This window comes from Grampus griseus (assembly GCF_964374135.1).
Source record: "Grampus griseus genome assembly, chromosome: 13".
Classification (NCBI taxonomy): domain Eukaryota; kingdom Metazoa; phylum Chordata; class Mammalia; order Artiodactyla; family Delphinidae; genus Grampus; species Grampus griseus.
This window is the reverse complement of record NC_139007.1, coordinates 70,027,249-70,048,675: the sequence shown is the minus strand read 5'-3', so window position 1 is coordinate 70,048,675 and position 21,427 is coordinate 70,027,249. Positions and strand designations below refer to the sequence as shown.

Sequence of the window (21,427 nt, the reverse complement as noted above, 5' to 3'; positions counted from 1 at the left end):
TACACATACTGCATCTTAGAAGTTCAACTGGTAAGTATTATTTGCTACAGTAAATGGAAGGTAACAATTTTGCCACATGGTTTGTTCTCTTTAACGTAAGGGCAAAGGAGAGCCCCCCTTGGCACACAAGTAAATCCACAAAAAGTCTTCTGCCACTCTCAAAACAATCTCTTGTCTGGACTTCTGAAATCACCAGTAAGCGAGCATCAGATATGGGAAGCTGATTTTTGCTGACTGATTTTGTTCAAAGCCCCAAGCTTATGCACTGTCTTGCTTCTCATTCCGCCCTCCCTTAGCACTCCTGATGAAATGTTTTTTGGTGATAATTTTGCTCTTATTCCTATTTTCTAAATAGAGGGAAATCACAAAGCAGCAAGGTATCCACACACCTTTCTCCAAGTGTGACAGCAAGGCTGGCACTGGATGGGGTGCAGTCGGCGAGCAGAGGCCCCTTTTGGGGCCAGTTCCCGAGTGTCCCGAAGACCAGGGGTCTGTGGGCCCAGTAGGGAGAAGGGCTTGAGAGAAATGAGCTGCTGTCCATCACTGTTCTCCGGGCGGTTCCACGCCTGCCCCTCCTTCACCCACCTGCTCTGTCTGACTCCACCATGCTCGCTGGGAATACCATGACAACGAGCTAATGATTCAACTGGGCGGTCCTCCCGGGCTGTCCCCTTCCACACGGGCCAAGGGTGTGGGCATGTATATCTATGCACAATGGTCCGAAGAGATTATGTTGGTTGATTTTGTTCATTCTTGCGATTAAAGTTACATACTATATGGGATTGTGCTTTGTCAGAATTCCCTTTCTTCCCAGAGAAGGCTTTTGAGTAATTCAAGAATCAGAATCTTCGCCTGGATCGGTTTTTGCTGGCAGAGTCCCGTGTCTCTCGCGCTGGCCTTGCTAAGACGGCAGCCGCGATCTCTTCCCTGCCCCCGACTTCACCTCCAGCCTCCGCGTCTCCCCCAGCCTTCTGCAAGTCTCTGGAGGTGCTGGTGCCCCCTGACCCCTCCTGCTTTCCCCTGTGGACACCCCCTCCCTACAGGGTGGAAGAGCTTTGCTTATAGTCCCTCAGGATGACAGAGGCGTAGGTCGCGTTGGGAGGGGTGCAGAGCACCGACTCGGACACGGGGGAGCTGGGCGCCGAGCTGCCCGAGGCCGCCGAGTCGCGGAAGGGGGAAGGAGGCGTCAGGGCCGGCGAGTCCTCCGGAGTTGGTTTGCTGGCCGCCCGCAGCTCCTCTCCCTCCTCCCCCAGGTCGTCTTCCTCCGTGTTCCCTTCCCGCTCGTACAAGTACTCCTGCAGGAGCCTGAACCTCTCGCTGTCGTCCTCGTCGTCGTCGTCGGCCGACGGGGAGACGGGCTCCTCCCCGAAGGTGCTCAGCTGCAGCGGCAGCATCTGCAGGTGCTGCGGCGGCGCCGGGGGCGGGAAGAGGGGCCGCACCCCGTTCCCCGGAGCCCCGGGGACTGCGAGCACCGAGTTGAAATCCGGAATCCCGGTGCTGAAATTGTTGACCACTCCCTGCAGCTGGTCCAAGAGGGATTTCTGCGCTGGCGGCGGCGGCGGCGGCTGCTGGAGGGGAGGGGGCAAGCCCCTGGGGACGGCCGGGTCGGCCAGGAAGAGGGGGGTCTCCTCTGCGGTCAGGCGGGGCGGCAGAGGCGGGGTGCTCACCACCGCGGTCGGCACGCGTCGGTGCACCACCATAGAAGGACTGCTGGGCGGGCTGAAGCCGATCGGCCGGGCACCCTCCTCCTCCACGCTGTAAAGGGTCTTGGTGCTGGTATCAGAAAAGGTCAGGCTCTTGCCGGAGCCTTGGTAACTTTTAGTGAGGGGTTTGATGACGGCTGTTTGGTTGCAGGCCGTCTCGTTGGTCTTCACGTGCACAGAGAGGCGGTGCCACATGTGCTGTCCCTTGGGCACCTGTCTTCCACCTGGTTCAGACCATGACACAGACTTGCCATTAAAACTATGAATAAAATAGAGATGGGTTTATTTGCAGATATATCATGCACACAGGGTGACATACATATAAAACATTTGTTAGTCCAGCTCAAAGCAATCTGACTCCCCCCTCGACGGTATGTATGCTTGTCCTCCACACCCCTACCCTCTCCTTATTATACATCCAACACCAAAATCTGCAGTGACCACAGGTTGCCTCTGAAGCAACCTGGGATTCCATCCACCTCAAGACAAGGTAGGACATTTTGACCTTGAGAAAAGTTGTAGGGGAGAAGAGCCAGCTTGTTGTAGAAGCAGCTCTTTTCATTTAGGTCTATGATTTCACAGCTATTACACACACACCCACACACATACACACACACTCTAAGGCAATGATAAAATTGTTGCTCAGTACAAGCCTTTGAAAGATTCCAAAACTGATGGAGGAAACAAATTAAAAGTAAAATCTTAGTTACACATGGACAACAGAGCATAATGACCATAGCTATTGCCTCCCTTTCTTAGTCCCTGGAACAAATTAAAACACACGGATAAGGCTACTCTCATTGTCCTGTGAAGTTATAAAATACATCCTCTCAGTTGCCCATTCTGATATGCAGGTATTTCCTGTGTTAACAGGGGTGGAATGATTATGCCCATGACACCTGTACAGAAGAGAAAAAAAGGAGATGACAGAAAAACCCAGACCCATGCTTCACTTAAGAGTTTCCTAACTTTCGGCTTTCTTTTTATTTCAAAGTATTATTCCTGACACAGACAGTGGATCACAATTCACATAGCAGCTAGTTTGGGATTTTCACACTGGCAGCATTTAATGAGGTGTGTTTGAAAGAGACAGAACTGGAAGGCCCAGAAAAATACACATACCCATATCCTGCTTTAGTCTTCTCGCATAGTTTGATGCAAATGTGACAAAATTAAGATTCAGACAAAGCAGAAGTTACTGAGACCAGACTTCTCTGGGGCCTTTTCCTCATTGAGCATTGGTGAAGAAAAGTCTTAGGGCACCAGCAATCCTCCACACTTACCAATTTTCATTTTCATGGGATCCCCATAAAACCAACCAAATAGAATATATCTCTGAAGGAAAAAAAAAAAGAGATGTACTGGGCGCATATACTACAAATTCTATTCTGTCTGTTCTAATAATTCTGGTCTTACTTTCGGACTCAGTTTATTTTCTGTATAATTTTTAGCAGATGGTGGTACTTTAACATAGCATACTATTAATAACAATAGTGTTAATACTTAAATAGGGAAATCATTTTTTTCTTCTTTTATTTTTTTTCAGGAGTTTGCTTTTTCTTTGTGTCCATGAAAACAACAGAGAAAGTAGCACAATAATGACACATTTTTGGCATTAAAAGGAAGAGGGAAAATGAGTATTTGTTTCTTAGGTGGATATGTGAAATAGACTATTTCATATCAGATTCTTTTGTTTGGAAAAATGTAGGAAATGATCAATAGTTAGCATAATGGTTTATTTAATCATTTTGAAAATACAAGAATGACTACTTCAAAAATTATATGTGAGTTCCACATTTATGATGAAGGTAGTGTTTTGACATTTCAAATTTTATAATCCTGAAAGTGAAGTGAGTCAAATAAATACAGATTTGTGTTGAAAGTCTGATATCAATTATAGAAAATTCTGGATATAAAAGTTTTAAAATAGATATAACAGGTAAAATTTTCTCATTATTTGGGAAGAAGGCAGTTCCTCCATATATCTGATAATCTATGCTGTATTTTTAATAGTCCAAGAAAAATCTCATCTCCAAAATACTATATCAAAATTAATATTTCACTCAAACGTATGCTTAATATATTCTCTAAGAATATATATCTGCTTATAAATGTGAAATTACTGACTTATCAACCTCTACACTCTCTTGTTAGAATAGCTGACTCTCTCCTGAGGTGAGCAAACTAAAGAATGAGCCAGTGGTGTCCTGGCAAGAGCATCAACCAGCCAAAGGCAAGACCAGAACCCACAGCTCCTCTTCTGAGTTTGAAATTCTAGGCAAGCTCGCCTCCCACTTTCACCTTTCTCAGTTTCCTCCATCTCTCACTCTACTCAAACTTTTTCTCTCCTTATGCATTTAATATGCCTCTTCCAGAAAGTATAAGGCTGCCCAGTTGCCTCTCGCCTTGCATAAATATGCTTTAGTGTAATTTCCAACCGCAATGCTTTGCATCCCTTTCAATTGCAATGGAAACACTTTTTCCTTCTCCAGATGCTTGCCTCTCCATGCTCATTAAGAAAATCACTAAACTAAAAGGCTGCTTGTGTCATTTAGGGGTGTGTGTGTGTGTGTGTGTGTGTGTGTGTGTGTGTGTTTTAAAAACCAATTCCCTTGAGAGCTAGTCTGACCTAATTCAATCAGTAGCCTTAGATATCCAAATGAAACATTGCCCAGTCTCCATATATGCCAGCAAAAAAGGTAACCTTGTATTGCTGGGACTTAGTTCACTCTCTGGCTCCCTCACATGGGTAGTTTTCCACCTTGTCCAGGGGTCCTATATGAGCCTCTTTTTCAATCATGTAAAAGGCATTATTAATCATCTTGCAGACAGATATGATCACAATTTAGTTCTATTTAATCCAATAGCAATTTTATTCTTGTGATGGAAGATTTTCACCCTGGCTGTCAAAATTAGCAGCTTTCATTCCCCTCAGAGTCTTGCTCTAGATTTTCTGTAAAGTGCTGTTTAATTAGGAAACAGTTATAATGCTCTAGGGAATTTATCAGATTAAGAAAATTAGATTAACCTTTTTTTTTCCAAGGACAAAATAAATTGCTTCCTAAAAACCAGAGTGGAGGAAAGGCACTATCTCATAGAAACTGCATCACAGGGTATAAACTTTGGTCTTTCTAGATTAGTTATTTTTAACCTATGGTTCACAGACAGCTTGAATGGTCCATGAATCTACATGTATATTAGAGCATTGTTTTTAGGCTGAATCAATATTATGTTTTTGTAGATTATGGGCTGCTATTTTTAAATGCAAAATGCTGTTATGACAAATGGTACTTCTAGATACAAGTGTAACTAAGTTCTGAGAAGCCTTTTTTCATGTTTTGTGTTCAAGTGGGCACTAATAAAGGTACAATTACTGTCACAGATTCAGGTGAAGGTTTAATAACCATTTTCGTGTGAAAGTGATTATCCTATTTGAAAAGGTGGAGAACCCATTGCTGTGATATTAAGAAGAGAAAAATTTATAAAATATGGGGCAGCAAAAAGGAATAAATGTGTTATAAAGATGCAATATTATTATGAAATAAGACTTTTATTGAAACCCGGATAACTTTAATACATTGTGTTCCAGCCATCAGCTTCTTCATTCTATTATTTAATTTTACTTGGTTCCCTAATCTTAGGAAAAGCAACCTGGTTTAGAAACACCACAGAATTGTCACAAAGCACCCGACCTTTCTTGCTCTGACTTCAAAAGACAGACATCAGACGGAACAATCTTATATTTGAAGATCAAATGCAGTAGTGTTTGGAGTAAATACCTCGAGTGGCTAAATATATTTGCTGATATTGCAGTGATTGGAGGAAATCGCTGTGAGGCCTAGGAGGGGCTAGAGACATGGAGGATGATGCGTGCTGAGAGTCCTGTAGAGCTAAGTGGGGGGAGGGCAGCGGCTCCAGCTCCAGCTCCAGCAGGCTTGGGATCTCGCTTTGGTTTTTCTTTCCTTAGATAAGTATCACAATCCCCCCAAACAGAAAACCCAATATTTACAGCACTTTAGAGAAGAGTTGGAAGTGGGTGGTGTAAACAGATTAGTGTATCTTTTTTTTTTTCAGATTAGTTTACCTTTGGCATTCAGAGTGATCCTGTCTGTTTTATTTGTTTCGGTAAGTCCTAGTTACATCTGCAGAGTACACTGCTCTCTGCTCCAGAGATGTCTAAAATGGGAATAACAGTGGGTGGATGTTTGAGATCAGGAGGGACGCATCCTGCACAAGCTGCCTGAGGGGGAAGCTTGCACAACACCGGTCTCCATTATGTCCAATGCAAGTCTTTGCCACTAGGCTTAATAGCTGCACAACAGACTGTAAGGATGGCATCCAGAGAGCCCAGACAAGGCAAGACCTTCCCAAGAGGAGGGAAGTCTCACTCCTTGGAATCTGAGGAGGGTAGCATTTGTTTTCTTTGAAAATGAAAATAGAAACAGGAAATGCCATTGGGTCACAGCGTGGAGAGAATGGCTCACCAAGTAAACAAGCTATAGCCGCAGGCTTGCAGACAGTTCTGCTGTGGCCCTGCAGCTACGACTGGGACATCTGGCCTTTCAAGGAGGAGGTGGCGTTGCCCTGAGACACTTCAGATGGGATGCCAGAGCTGCCCTGTTCCGGTATCTCACCTCCACCTGTTTCAGCAAGCTGGTACCAGAATGCAGTTTGAACAGTGATTCTTGTAGCACATCAGGCATAGGACTATTTGAAACCATTTGAGTCAGACCCCTGTTTTCCCAGGCAACCCCAAGTTAGTCTTCAACACAAAGAACTCCCACTGACTCCAGTTTCCCTTCTTGAAAGCTTTCCAGAAAAAATATGCATATTTAGTATATATTCTGTGTGTGTATATATATACATATATATATATATATTCAGTATATATATATATCTTTGGAAGCTTATCTGAACATATTTAAAATTTCTCACCTTACTGAATCACCACGTCTTATAAGGTAGAGAATCTCTGAATGTGTTGGTGAAGACAAACGCTTTTCGATATCATGAGAACATGGTAGTTTCTGATATTAAATCTTAAATGGCATTGTGAATTTTATCCCTCTCCTCTTTGATTCTAACCTCATCATAAGCTAATCAGAAAACCATTTGGCTTGCTGAAATATACAATATCACAAAGTCTAAATATACAGTCCTCCTTTTAGAATCTTTAGATCAATCACATTGAATATCCTAAAGTTATATGATTCAGGATAAAAGACAACATAAAGAAAATCAGTTTGCCTTTATTAAGCCTTGTGCTTTCTCCAATGAATTAATAAAGAAAAAGACATCCACAAATGAAATTACCTCATCAATAAAGTATGTAAGAGCCCATAAACTGTGTCCGGGTGTAGGGTCTGCTGTCTTGAGAAAATTGACAAATCTATTTCAAACTAAAGAGTAGAATTCTGATGGTTATTAAACTTTTTCTAAGTACATTTTGAATGGCCTTCGGCTCAACCTAATGATGATTGCTGGCTGAGGAAAGAAATTCTGGTGCCAAGGTTTATTTATGACATCATGTTGGTACAGCAGCATTGTTTTAGCAGAGGTATACCGGGTGTAATTATATTCCTCCAGGAGGTATAGATGAACCTAATTATGTTCCTTTTGAAGAAAGTTCAGGTCAAGCATTATCATTTTTTTCTATGCTCCATGCTTCCAGACCTATAATTTTTTTTTTTTTTTTTTTTGCAGTATGCGGGCCTCTCACTGTTGTGGCTTCTCCCGTTGCGGAGCACAGGCTCCGGACGCGCAGGCTCAGCGGCCATGGATCACGGGCCCAGCCGCTCCGCGGCACGTGGGATCCTCCTGTGCCAGGGCATGAACCCCCGTCCCCTGCATTGGCAGGCGGACTCTCAACCACTGCGCCACCAGGGAAGCCCCCAGACCTATAATTTTAATAGCAAGTCTTTGGATGCTCTTCAGCAATACTTGAGTCCTCACATTTTCCCTGGAAATACAGGGCAGTTGCATTGCCCTGCAGGGATTACTCCTCAGAGGCAGGAGAGATCTAGGCAGACCATAATGATCCAGTAGGCAGCTTTATTTCTATCACTAGTCCCTTTGCCTTGCTTGTTCACAAAAGCTGTGGAAACCGAAGGTCACAAAAAGAACATACTTTTTTTTTCCCCCCACAGGAACAACCAAGGCTAAAAATAGTCAGTCTCAGTCTATGGTGCACAGCTTGGAAGCTACCAATCTTCTCCTGATCCTTTACTATCTCCAGAAAGCTTGAGTAGATCTCATTTCAAAAGTTCTTTACAACCAACCTGTTAGCTTTGCTGACTGTTGCATTATTTTTTGTTACCTACCAATGATGGACCCACATTCAGCCTTTGTTTTTGCTTTTAGGCACTCACCTTTAAGTCATGAAATGTTAAGTGACTCTCTTCTCTCTCTGGCCCTGCTGTCATGACACGACAAGCACATCTACTAGTCCCATCAATCCCTTTTGACAGGCAGCCAGCAGCTGTCATAATCAGGATGTCCTTCCTGTGTTCTTGGTCAGACTCAACCCTTGGTGCAAGAAACACTCAATGCTTTTTGACTCGGGAGAATTACAGAGAATGCATCCAAGCAGACTAGAGTGGCTCTGATCTAGATGTGCAGAGTCCTCCCAGCCACCACTTATTTTTCCCTCCAAGAGTCAGTACGATTTGACTGAGACCACACACTTTCTACTGGGGCCTTTCCAGGGAATGTCAGAACACGACTTCCCAATGCACTCCACTGAGTGAAGAGAAGAGATGCTAGGGCCCCTTTCACCAGGCTCCACAGCCAGGTTCAGTAGCAAACATTTGAACAAATTGGGCTCTTCTCATCTGAAGAGCTATTGAAGCCACAGACACCTCATCAGTGAGCTCCCTCCTGCTGCAGGAATGTGTACCTTTGACTCTCCCAGGAGTTTGAAGGGCTGTAAAGGAACAGCTGAAAATGACCACAGACTCCGTGCACAATGAATTGAACATGGTCTATGTTCTTTTGTTGACTTAAAGAGACACTGTCAAGATCTAAAGGTCAAAAATTGGACCAAACATGCACCGGTTTTATCAGATGGAGAAAATCTGATAAAAGCACTAAAGTTCTGGGAAAATAGCTACTTTCCTTTTTGTTTGTTTGTTTGTTTGTTTTTGCAAAACTCACTTTTTGTGGGACTCACAGAACTTTTGCTTTGTGCTCCCCAGGGCATAGGAGGCACCCAGCAAAGGCTGGTGTCCACCTCGTCAAACTGACATTATGGAATCCTTCCATAAGTTCAAATCATGGCTTTTACCTTAATGCAGACAGGATCATATCAGATATTTGTGTAGCAGCAAAAAAAAAAAAGGCAAAGAAAGAAAACAAAAGAAAGAGCTCTGTTTGCCACGGAGAAGCTAACAAATTTGTGAAGGGGGAAAATTCACTTTCAAGTTTGTGAGTGGGAGTCACAAACAAAAGTGAATCTCTAGAATGGGAAAAAAATGTTGCCTCTTGCATCAAAACATAAAAAAGCAAAAAGACTAACAGCTTGACAGTGTCCTTTTAAGAACAATGGACGATCAAATTAAGGCAGTCGTGCAAACCATGGCACGTAAATGGTTCCTCGTTCTTGATGGCATGCACCACATCTGTTTCCAGGTTAGAAAGTAGGAAAACCCAGGAGAGAGAAAGCAAGGGGCAAACCACTATTTTTTCCATGCAGCTTCTCTTACACATTCACTGCAGTGTGTGGGTTTTCAAAGCTGCACATGTGCCGACGGACACTGTCTGGTGGGCGAGAATTCTGGCTGCCTCTTCCTGAAGATGGAAAAGAAAAAGATACCCAGTGAGTGAGCGGTTATACATGTAACTAGAGATGGCGACCACACCACTTGGGCGGTGCCAGGGCTGGGGTAGGGCCTAGCTTGGCTCCTGAGCCTTTCTCCACGTAACCTGCACCTGCACATCCTGGATCTTCCTTGTGTTGCCCAGCTGTTTCTTACTGCCAGGCCCAATTCTGAAAGTCACATCAGTGGAGTGCATTCTTTCTTTTACCTTGTGGGACTGTCTCTTCCCAAGCGGCAGATGCTTTCTCAGCTGTGTGTATGTGTCTATCCCAAATTGGCTCTCTTCCCTCCACTCTTGACACTCTCCTTTATTCTTGGAGGCAGCGGACTCCACCTAAATCTTCCCAACCACCATCCCTCTTAAGGGATGCTCATGGGTTTATGTCTTACACTGTGACTTGTAGTGCTAATTTTACTCTATATTATGTTATCATAAAAGCAGTGCTGTCACTTAGCATAAAGTCACATGTATCTCTTGGCCCTCATAAGATGGAATGTATGTTGTGGTGGAAAGAAGGGAAGTGGCAAGAGATTGGGCAAGCCTCCCACCAGGGGAGAACGTCATCTCATTCCCTGGTTGGATGTCTCCTTGTACAGCACAGAGTGTGTGTGTGGTAAGGGGAGAAGAGCCCTGACTTGACATGACCAGGATGATGGGGCGGCCATGTGCAGGTGGCCATGTGCAGGTGGCCTTTCCAGCATCTGTTGGAGTGAGGATATGTGGGTTTCACACAAGTTAAGGACACATGAGTTTCCCACTTTATTAGGTGGTGGGATAAAGTCATCTTAGTGACACTCCACATAAGAGGGCAGCCAATCATAGAAGAGAATTTGAGGAACAAGATGCTAAAGATGAACCGTCAGCAGGTGCTGTGAGTGGTGTGGATAAGGTCACAGTCATGAAGCCCCTATAGGGCTTTCTAGAAACTCACAAATGTTCTATCAATCATCCTTAGGCCACCTACCCCAAGATCCTGGTGACAATTATCCAATGTTAATCAGAAGAGGACCACAACAGCTCCAGGCAAGTCAAAGACCTTTGTCAACTCTCCTATCTCTTTTTCCCATCAAAGCAAGCAGAAAAAGGGAAATTCAGAAGAGGGAAGAGGCAGAGATATTTCAGGAGCAGACCACGTCCCTTCCTAGTCCAAGTCTTTCAGGTTGAAGCCTGACATTGTTCTGGGAAGGAGAGATGTGAGTTTGAGGTTTGAAACAAGAATACAGTGGAATATCTTTTTAATACCTGAAAGCAAGGAATCTAGTATGAATGCAGAAGGTGAGAAAAAAGATTTTTCATAGCACAGTTGAAGGTGAAGGAGAAAAAATAAAATCGATCAATATGTGTATTTCCATCAAGTTTGGACCATTCAATAAGCCATTTGAAAGTACATGATCTACCCAGAACAATCTGAAGTCCTCATCCAGAGTTAAGAACTTGAAACACCTTGGTATAATTTTATTACCACTACAATAATCAATTTACTTAAGAAAATTAGACAAAGAGATAATGTTTGTTACTGAATGAGGCAAAGCAATATGACATTTAATATGCCCACCTGAAATTACAAAGATCATGAAAACAATGAAAACATTAGTAGTAGATGCCCAGGAATAAAAATATGATGTTTGAATATATAATGAAGTTACTGGTAGAAAAGGGCATTTCACCTGTAAACTAATGTTAAAGCAACTTCATTTCTCATGAAAGAAGGCAGAAAATACACTCAAAGCATTTGGCTTTGCCTTGCTAAACTGCCTGCATCCCCTTGAATCCTCCAATTAATTCTCCTTTAGATAATGTCTGTATGTGGCCTGGTCCAGTGGTGCTGGGAAGCCAGGACCCTGGCAGGGCTGGCTTCCTGTCCCCATGACCAATACAGACACACGGTGGGTCCCTTATCAGAAGGGCCCTGTATTCAAGGTTTAGTGCTCTGTGGTCATCCTTTTGATACTTGTAATCATTTTATCACTTAATTTGTGTTTTGTAAGTGATGTTCCATGTGGAAACGGAGCATGCACTGGGGGTTTAGAGCCTCACCTCAAGCATGATACTGCCTCTCTGGACAGGTTTTCAGTTTCTTGTTCCTTGCACCCCCCCCCCACCCCCCTTGGGGGCCAGAGCCCATCCAGCCTCCCACTACCCACCCCTGACCAATGATCACTGCCACCCTCCTCCCCTGCCAGGGAACTGTGGGAACGGGTGTGGGCAGATCAGATCAGGATCAGGTGCACATGCCCAATAACATCTCAAGGCAGCTGATGGCCGTGGCCAACTCCTCCTTGAACTGGCAGGTCCACTGTGCACTTGGTGAGGAACACGGCAGGGGCGAGCCTCTCGCTCATCCTCCATGTGTGTACCTCGCCAGTCCCTGTACTGTTGTTGGGATACCCTTGAGGGTTGCCGTTCTACCATGGGCTGGGGCAGGAGGCACCTGGAATGGGGAGATGCCTGGTTCAGTTTCTCCGTGGCATCTACCCAGTGACTGGCTGGAGGGGAACCTGGCAGCCTGAGCATGTGTGTGGAGTCACTGAGTGGCTAGCTGCTGCGCCTGGCAGGGTCCGTGCTTGCTCGTCAAATATCCCCCGCAAGGGAGTACAGCGTTCCATGGCAAATAAGAAACCAAAATGGCAGGTCTACAGAGAGACGGTAGAAGAAAGGAGAGGGCTTTATATTTTAGTGCCTTTAACATTTTTCCCTCTGTTTTCAACCAGGGGCTACGGGTTTTCATTTTGCACTGGGCCGTGCAATTGATACAGCTGGTCCTGTCTGCTGGAATGTACAGATGATGGATGATAAAAACCATGGGGAAACGTCTTGACAGCTTAGAGACTTGTTCTGCTGACATTAGCATAGGTGCACACAGTCTGGCATGAGGGACAGCTCAGCACTTGTGTCTCCTGGGGACTGGGGCAGGAAGCTCTGTGGTCTCTGTAGCTGACTTGGAAGTACTCTTGCAGTTATGAACAGTTCTGTGGTTGCTTTGGGGGTTTCAACCATATTGACAGCCAAATTTCACATAGTAACTCCAAGCAATCCCAAAGCCACCTTTAACTATTGATTGAAATAGTTGAAAAAATTACAGCATCTCCTTCATGGTTCCATTTCTTTAGTCTCTCACTTTGTGTTGAAGTGAAATGCAAATGACCTATGCATACAGATCTTACTTTTATGAAAGAAGAGGATTATTAAAGGTTACAGGTCAAGACATGAAAAATCTGATTCCAGAGTGGCCATTTTATCAACTGCATTAAGTCTGAGAGAAGGAGCTGGACTTTGGGGTATTTTTAACAACCATAGAACCATATATTCAACCAACCCCAGAGTCCGCAAGCCAGAGTAAAAGCTTGGAGGGAAAATGCAGCATATGTGGGCTTGTCAAATATAAGTCCCAAATCTGTGCTGAATCTTTTGGCAGAAACTGTGGATTTAATGAAACCCCAGAAGTTTAGTTAGAAAGATTCATCTTCAATTTCTTCTGAAAATGCAAAGCTTTTTTTTCTTTTCTTTCTTCTCTTTCCCCCTTCCTTCCTTCCTTCCTTTCCTTCCTTTTTCCTCCCTCCCTCCCTTCTTTCCTCCCTCCCTCCCTCTCTCTCTCTTTCCCTTCCTTCCTTCTTTCCTTCCTTCCTTCCTTCCTTCTTTCCCTTCCTTCCTTCCTTCCTTCCCTCCCTCCCTCCCTCCCTCCCTCCCTCCCTCCCTCCCTCCCTCCCTCCCTTCTTTCTTTCTTTCTTTCTTTCTTTCTTTCTTTCTTTCTTTCTTTCTTTTTTTCTTTCTTTCTTTCTTTCTTTCTTTCTTTCTTTCTTTCTTTCTTTCTTTCTTTCTTTCTTTCTTTCTTTCTTTCTTTCTTTCTTTCTTATCCCTTCTTGGTGTATGCATACCTTCTCCCATCTATTCCCATTGTCCAAATAACCTTTCTTTGTATAAGAGACTTTCTGCTTTACAGCTAGTCACTCCTACATTGGTTTCTATGCTAAGAATGATTCTTTATGTGAACTTGAGAAGTTGTTACAGACGAAGTCACCCCTACATTGGTTTCTATGCTAAGAATGATTCTTTATGTGAACTTGAGAAGTTGTTACAGACGAAGTCACCCCTACATTGGTTTCTATGCTAAGAATGATTCTTTATGTGAACTTGAGAAGTTGTTACAGACGAAGTCACCCCTACATTGGTTTCTATGCTAAGAATGATTCTTTATGTGAACTAGAGAAGTTGTTACAGACGAGTTTTACTCCTTATAGTGTAGCAATAAGCTCACAGGACAAGGATTCAGGAGACCAGCTACTCTGCAACTGAGGATTTGCCTCTTTCAGACTCAGTTTTTCATCCATAAAGAAGGATTGATGAAATAGTACATGTAAAAATGCTTCCAAATAGCAAAATGCTATCCCAGCTTAAGACAACTCTATTGGAGGAGCAAAGGCACAGACAAAAGACTGATGTTTTTAATCTCACTGTGTATTTAGGTTAGACTAATTCATAGTACCTCCAACTTCACTTCATTTTACTTATGGATTTTAACCACTTCCTTATTCAAGAATTTCAATAACTTCTAGGAGAAAAATATTTTCTACTAGAAACTAAGAAAATAGTTTTCTAAGAAAACTAAGAAATTAGAAAATAGTTTTCTCTCTTGCAATTTTTTTTTTTTTTTTTGCCAGCAACAGTAGAGACATTGAGTGGATATGTCAGGAGCCGGTAAAACTAGGTACAGTCAGGTTAGCTGTCTGTATCTGAAGTTGCATGTCTATGACAGGTTTGGAGGTGAGACTTTTAGCAGAGATAAAATGGTCTATACAATTCCAGATCGTCACCATGGAAATAATGTGGCAGCTGTCCAAAGTAATCATAAAGATTGATGGCAACCACTCAAGACCATTTTAGCAGAAGATATCTATCTTTCCTGTTGTTATAAATAAATAGGATAATTTGTGCCTCTGATTGCCTTCCAAAGCAAAATGCATTCTTTCTATTATCTGAATTTAAATATTAATTTCTCAACATTCATTCATCAGAGTGGAAAATGGAGCTCTGACTGTATATATAGGCCCGCTGTAAATGGTAATTGTTCCACTCTTCCTTTTAGTACATGCACATCTAACATAGTACAGTAAGGCTCTTTATATAAACACAATGCAGTGTGAAATATTTCTCTATTTTAAAATCCTTAATTGTAAAGATTTCTAAGTGAGATGCTATAGAGAACAATTTAATAAAATTCAATTCAATTACCATCACAGATTTGTCAAATATTAACATTTTGTCTTATTAAGTTTCCTTTCCTTCAGAAAACATTAGGAATATGTTTGAAGCCCTCTGTATATTATTCTTAATACTAATCCTCTCCTTTTCAAGAGAAAATTTGGTATATATCATCAGTTGGCATATGCTAATACCTTTACATGTGTAGTCATATGTGTTAATAAATAATGTGGTAGTGTTTAGCATATTAGATTTCATATCCATAGCATCACACTATATTTCCATTCAGCAATTTGCCCTTTTGCATAGTATTATGTTAATAGATATAGCTCTAGTTCATTCACTTAAACTAAATTGAATAAATACCACACTATCAATAATATAATCAATTCTCCTACTGATGGCCATTTAGGTTGTTTCCTACATACTGCTATTTTAAGCAATACTGCAGTAAACATGCTTGGTTATATCTCTTTGCACACATATGAGACAGCTTTTCTATGGGGTGGACCAAGAAGCAGAATTGATGGATTGTGGTGAAGGCACATTTGTCTTTCTTATGTATTGCCAAATTGCTCTACAAAATGCTTGCAGAATTTACACTGGTATGTGAGAATTCCTACTATTCTTTCCAATTCAGTTCATTTTTCAGACATCTTTAAAACTGAGTATTAGGAAAATTATTTTAAATATATAAACATGGAAACAATGCTAAAAATGAACCCCCATATCCCTATTACCAGCTTCAATAATAATCAATATATTTGTGAATCTTATTTCATCTATACCTGCCATTTATTTATTTTAAAACATTATGTCATTCCATCCATAAAGAATTTAGTATATATTTCTACAATATAGGTACACATTTTTATAATAAAAGGAAAAAATATTGTCACACTTAAAATACATTGTGATTCCTTAATATTTGATATTAAATATTTGATATTAAATAGATGATATTTGAATTTCCCTGATTGTCTCATGTATATTTATTTTACTCTTGATTCTCACATCATCCCAATAAGAGCTGCACATTGTATTTTGTTGATGAGTCTTGTAAGTCTTTTTTAATCTGTAGATGTTCCCTCCTCCTTTTTGCTTGTTATTTATTTGTTGAAGAAACATGCAGATTATAGATTTTACAGATTGAGTCCCTGTAGTGTCATTTAACATGTTTCTCTGTTACTTATGTTGCCTATGATTTGATAGTTAGATCTGAAGTCTTGATCAGCTTCATGATTAATTGTATGGGAAGAATAGTTTGTTGGAGGCAGAGTTTTCTTTCTGTTATACCACACAGAGAAGCACATAAATTGTGTTTTCTATTAGTCATATTAAGATTGATCAGTGGGTTTAGATGTTGTCAGCCTGATGTACACATTATAAAACTCCCCATCAATCTTTCATCTAATGGCTTTAGCAGTAATTGATGACATTATATAGATCAATTATTTTATTAAAAAACTAATAAGTGACGTTATTATCATTCTATCATTCCTTCTGTATTTGTCGACTAGATTTCTTTTTAAAAGAAGAACTTATTTTTATCAACTATTTAATTCCTCTGAGATAAAGTTCAAACAGAAAACACAAGCCCAATGGATGAGTCTTTTCTTTGTCAATGCTCAGAATGATGATTCAGTTTTCTAACATCTAGCAACAGTGATCAGTGTACCACCTGTGGGACTGTTTCTATTGTCTGTTTCCCTTGTTTTTTTTTTTTTTTTTTTTGTTATATGGTTCTAACTCTTCCATGCCTAAACACATTTTATATCAGATAAGACATTATAAATATATAAAATAAGATTCTGTAGAGGTTCTAGGTTATCTCTACCAGAGTTACTTTGCCACTTTTTCTGCTAAGTAGAATGGGAAAGATCAACTCAATCCAGTCAGAAACTGAGCTGAGCAAAGTTGTTTTGCAGTTTGTATAGGAGTCAGTCTACTGTAGGGAGAAGGGTATATCGCTTCAAGACTTTTAACAGAGCATCTGGCTGTGCACTAGTACAGCTCACTTGGTGGGTCTTTATCTCCTCAGCATTGAGAGACTGTGGGATATCCTGGCTGGCTTTTCGAAGATTTTTAGTTTAGATTTTTGGTCCCCCACCACACACAACTTCAGAATTAGGCACGTGTCTTAACAGGGAACCTGTATCAGGTGTTTGAGAACTTTGAGTCTCCAATCTTGTCAGTGCAGATTCAGGTGATTGCTAAAAGTGTTTTCTAGCCTGTCTCCTCAGCAATTGAAAGGCTCCATGAAAATGGACTCTCCATGTCAGAGGTGTTTGGCTTATCTTTTAACCTTTCTGATCCAGCCAACTGCAAACATCAGCAGATGGTTTTTTTTTTTGTTTGTTTGTTTGTTTGTTTGTTTTGCGGTACGCAGGCCTCTCTCGTTGCAGAGCTCAGGCTCCGGACGCGCAGGCTCAGCGGCCATGGCTCACGGGCCAAGCTGCTCTGCGGCATGTGGGATCTTCCCGGACCGGGGCACGAACCCATGTCCCCTGCATCGGCAGGCGGACTCTCAACCACTGCGCCACCAGGGAAGCCCCTCAGCAGATGTTTTGAGGGAGAAGCTGGACATGTATTGAAGCCTCTCATGCCTTTTATTTTATCACTTCAGCCTCCAGTGACTACAAGATCTCTTCTGTCTTCTCTCCTCCCTCCACTGACACTCTGCTTGGGCCAAGTCTGGATACTCGTCCTTTTGCCAGAGCCTGGAGTTGGCAAATGCCTCCAGGGAAAAGCATCTGCAGATCATCTGCTCACTTCTCAGTTCTCCCATTTCTGATATTTTAGTTCTCACTAATCCCTGTCACTTCAGCAGCTCCCTGATGCTGAAAAAAAGATAGCTTTTGTCTTTCATACCTGTTTTCTAAACCTAAAGTATTCTTATTCTTCACAACATTCTGCACATACTTCCTTCAGGAATTCTAAAATGTTTATCAAGTTCTTGACCACACTGCAATGTACATTATATCTTTGCCTCTCTCCTGTGATCCTTTTCACTTATTATATAAGTTAATTCTTATCTTCAACAGTAGGCAAGCCATAGTTTCTGGAGGGCAGGCTCCATGGATGATTTACCATTGCTTGCTAGTTTATCCCCCTTTACCTACCCCAGTTCTGGGAAATAAAAGGAAACCATGTAATTTCTCATGCAAACTGATTACTTTTAAGAGCGAAGGAAGTGCTCTTAAAAATTATGTCATGACAAAAGCCATAAACTGGGACTTTCCTGGGCATACAAAGAGACATGTGGTCATCTATTTACAGTAAATGTTGAACAAGTGATTGAATAAACAAAACAGAATGAAGAAATATTCCTAATATGAAAATAATACAGAAATAGCCCTGAGCTTCTTTATCACTTTGGTAATTGCAGGAATATCAAAAGCACTTATTATTTTTGTTACTAATTCCTAAATTAATTCTCATACTCAATATTGACCGTCATAAAATCTCCAGCAAAATTTACATTAAAAAAATAAAGTAGTAAAAATAATGTGTATATGTATTTGTGTGTGCAAAAACTAGACTATACATAAATATGTTAATGGTTTTTCTCTGTGTATTGGTAGAATTGTAGATAATTTTTATTAGCTGTTTTGTGTTTTCCTATTTTTTCCAAATTCCCCACAATTAATATTTATCATTTTTTAAAATATGAAAAATAAGCAGTAACTGTTATTACAAAAAGAAATTTATAATACATAATTCAGAGGTAAAATTCCCTCTCCTTTTAGCTTTACCCCAATAAACTAAGGTATTATATGGGAGTTGTGAATATATATTATTTTTGCTGGAAAAAAATTAAAGTAAAAATTCTAAATATATATTAAAATATATGAGGAGCTACTAAGCAGAAATATCAAATATAAATTACAGAATTTGGGAAATTATACTAATATTTTGTATGTACTGAAGTCTTAATTAAAAATTTTTTAGTAAATTTAGTCTTTATACTGTAAATAAACGTTTTACTGTATGTATATTTTCAATGTTCATTCTCACATATAAGCATCTTTATTAATGAGAGAGTAAAAGCTCAAAATTAGAAAAAAAATACAACTTAAGTTACATAAAAGGAAAAAAAAAATACCCTGCTATGTTTCCAGATAAACTTTAGGTGCCAAACTGCCAAAGTGAGTTTTTTTATTATTTTGCTCTGATTTATCACAGAGGGGGAGAGAAAGAGATTATGAAAACAACTTGCCAAAAACTAAAGTCTTCACCTCAGGATGTTCTGCAAAAAGATTTAGAGTGGCCGATGGAGCTGAACATTGGGAAGCATTTTTTTTTTTTTTTTTTTTTTTTTTTGCGGCACGTGGACCTCTCACTGTTGTGGCCTCTCCCGTTGCGGAGTACAGGCTCCGGACGCACAGGCTCGTTGGCCATGGCTCACGGGCCCAGCCGCTCCGCGGCATGTAGGATCCTCCCGGACTGGGGCACGAACCCGTGTCCCCTGCATCGGCAGGAGGACTCTCAACCACTGCGCCACCAGGGAAGCCCGGGAAGCATTTTTTATTACATCTCCAGCCTGCTGCGGAAATGCCGGGCACCAGTAAACAATATGTATTAAGGATGATTCTGTTTGTATGTATCCTTATCAAATATATTCTATAATGAAATAAAATCTGAAAAGTGGATTCCTTATTGACCTATAATCATGAAAGTATATAACTTTAAATTTTTTTAAAAAGAAATTATTCCTTTGGTAAGAAGCTTAAAATTCATGATAACAAAAAAGGACTTAGATCACTTGAGAACTTTGTGAGGCTTTTAATATTCTTGGCTAAAGCACTAATATTAGATATATGTTTTCACTAAAATTTATTTTATACCACCACTTCTGTTTAAGCAGAGGCATTAATATCCCCATGTCACCACCCAGCAAACCTGAAGAGAAACTGATAGGCAATTATCATAGAATTTCTTTCACAGTATTAGAAGTACAGTCACCATAGCCGTAAAAGAAATCTTGGTCGTATCATAACCTATTGAGAAAGAGGAAGGGGAGATATTAAAACTGGTATAAGAGGACTTCTGTGTCCAGTTAAGATGTAATTCCTTGGGGTAAACCAGCTCTCCCACTGAGAACAACTAGAAAAAAACAGACAAAATATTTTAAAAAACCATTTAGAGACATTGGGATGCTGTCACGGCAGCCAGAATCCAAGGGACCAATAAGTCAGAAAGAAGAGAACTTCAGAGAGGTAAGCAGATAATCGTCAAGCTATTTTTCTCATTGGGACATTTGATGATTCTTGATACAGAAAAGCAGATTGACAGTCCAGGCAGAGGATCTTAAGTAAGAGGTAAAGAAGCAAGAAAAACAAATATTTACAGGGCTACAGACACAAAAATTTGAGTTCAAGTCTTCCAAGGTAGCCAGGACTTGAGGAGCCAAGACCCTGAAGAGAAGGTCAAGAAAAGTGAAACCAACCCACCACTTGGTGGGTTTCCTTTAGAAATTTTTGCAAACTTTAGGCTGCACAAAACACAGGATACAAAGCTAAGTAGAAAGCTGCTGAAAATCAGTGCAGTTTTAGGTCGTCTCATAGCATTTAAAGGAATCATTTAAAGAATGAAGAAATGAAGTAAACGGTGAGGACTCAGGGTCTTAAAATCCCTGATCTCAAGATCATTATCATCAGGAAAATGCAAATTAAAACTATAATTAAGTACTACTACACACCCATTAGAATGGCTATCATGTAAAAGACCATCAACACAAAATGGATCTCACACGTTCTTGGTAGGAGTGTGAAATGACAAAATCACTGTGGAAGTCTCTTTGGCAGTTTCTAATAAGTTAAACATACACCTGCCTTATCATCCAGCAATTCCACTGCTAGGCATATACCCACAAGAAATGAAAATTTATGTCCATAAAGATGTACGTGTATGTTGATTGTAGCTTTATCTGTAATACTGAGAGCTGGAAATTGCCCACATGTCCATCAATGAAATAGATTAAATAAATTTTAGTATACTCATACAAGGTAACACTACTCAGCAATTAAAGAGAATAAACTATTGATACATGCGGGAGCAAGGATGAGTCTCATGCTGTGTGAAAGGATGGCTCATAATGTATATACAGTGAAACTATTTTAAAATGGGGAGATCAGGAGAGCATGTGTAAACAATTTGTTTTAACTCTTCCCAGTGATTAATTCATAGTGGTAGTATTAATTGTTAGACATTTCTATGGCTACTGTGGAATAACATAAACATATACTTATGATATATTCTGATTCCACCATCTGTTTCCTTGGGAACTAGGATTCTTATTATGGCATAAATGTAATATATATGTAGTACATGGTAATACATGAGCTGTCCATGAATTTCTGGATCAGAAAAGCTGAGAACAGATATAGTAGGGAGTCTATGGAACACTTATTTTAAGCTACTTCTTAAGACCTACCAACTATACTGTTCACTGGTAGAACATGGTAAATAGAATGTGAGTATTGTCATCTCCAGTGTTAGAGATAAAGCAACTGAAGTCTGTAGAAAGGTAAATGTGAGAAACATAGTGTGATTGTATGGACCACACAGAGTGCACATTCCTAAGGAAGCGTCTTCCCAGGGACTGATGAGGATCTGGTTCTCAGACTTGCAGTCATTCTTCCCATCACTCGCCACCCAGGTAAATATCACAGCACAACTTATTTTGTCTGCCCAATAAGGATAATATA

At 40.8% G+C, this 21,427-nt stretch overlaps 1 protein-coding gene across 2 annotated transcripts in view; it reads right to left on the bottom strand.

Annotated features, from left to right (window-relative positions):
• Positions 1–1,037: 1,037 nt before the first annotated feature.
• GRM1 (glutamate metabotropic receptor 1) overlaps positions 1,038–21,427 on the bottom strand; it is a gene marked incomplete at both ends in the record, with an annotated part of 358,531 nt that continues 338,141 nt past the window's right edge. The window contains one exon of one of the 2 annotated variants that reach the window (XM_082668595.1): positions 1,038–1,962. In XM_082668595.1, the coding sequence (XP_082524721.1) occupies positions 1,038–1,962 (925 nt within the window). Of the gene's footprint in view, positions 1,963–9,427; positions 9,489–21,427 lie in introns of those variants that run through there. The other variant, XM_082668596.1, reaches the window with a different exon arrangement.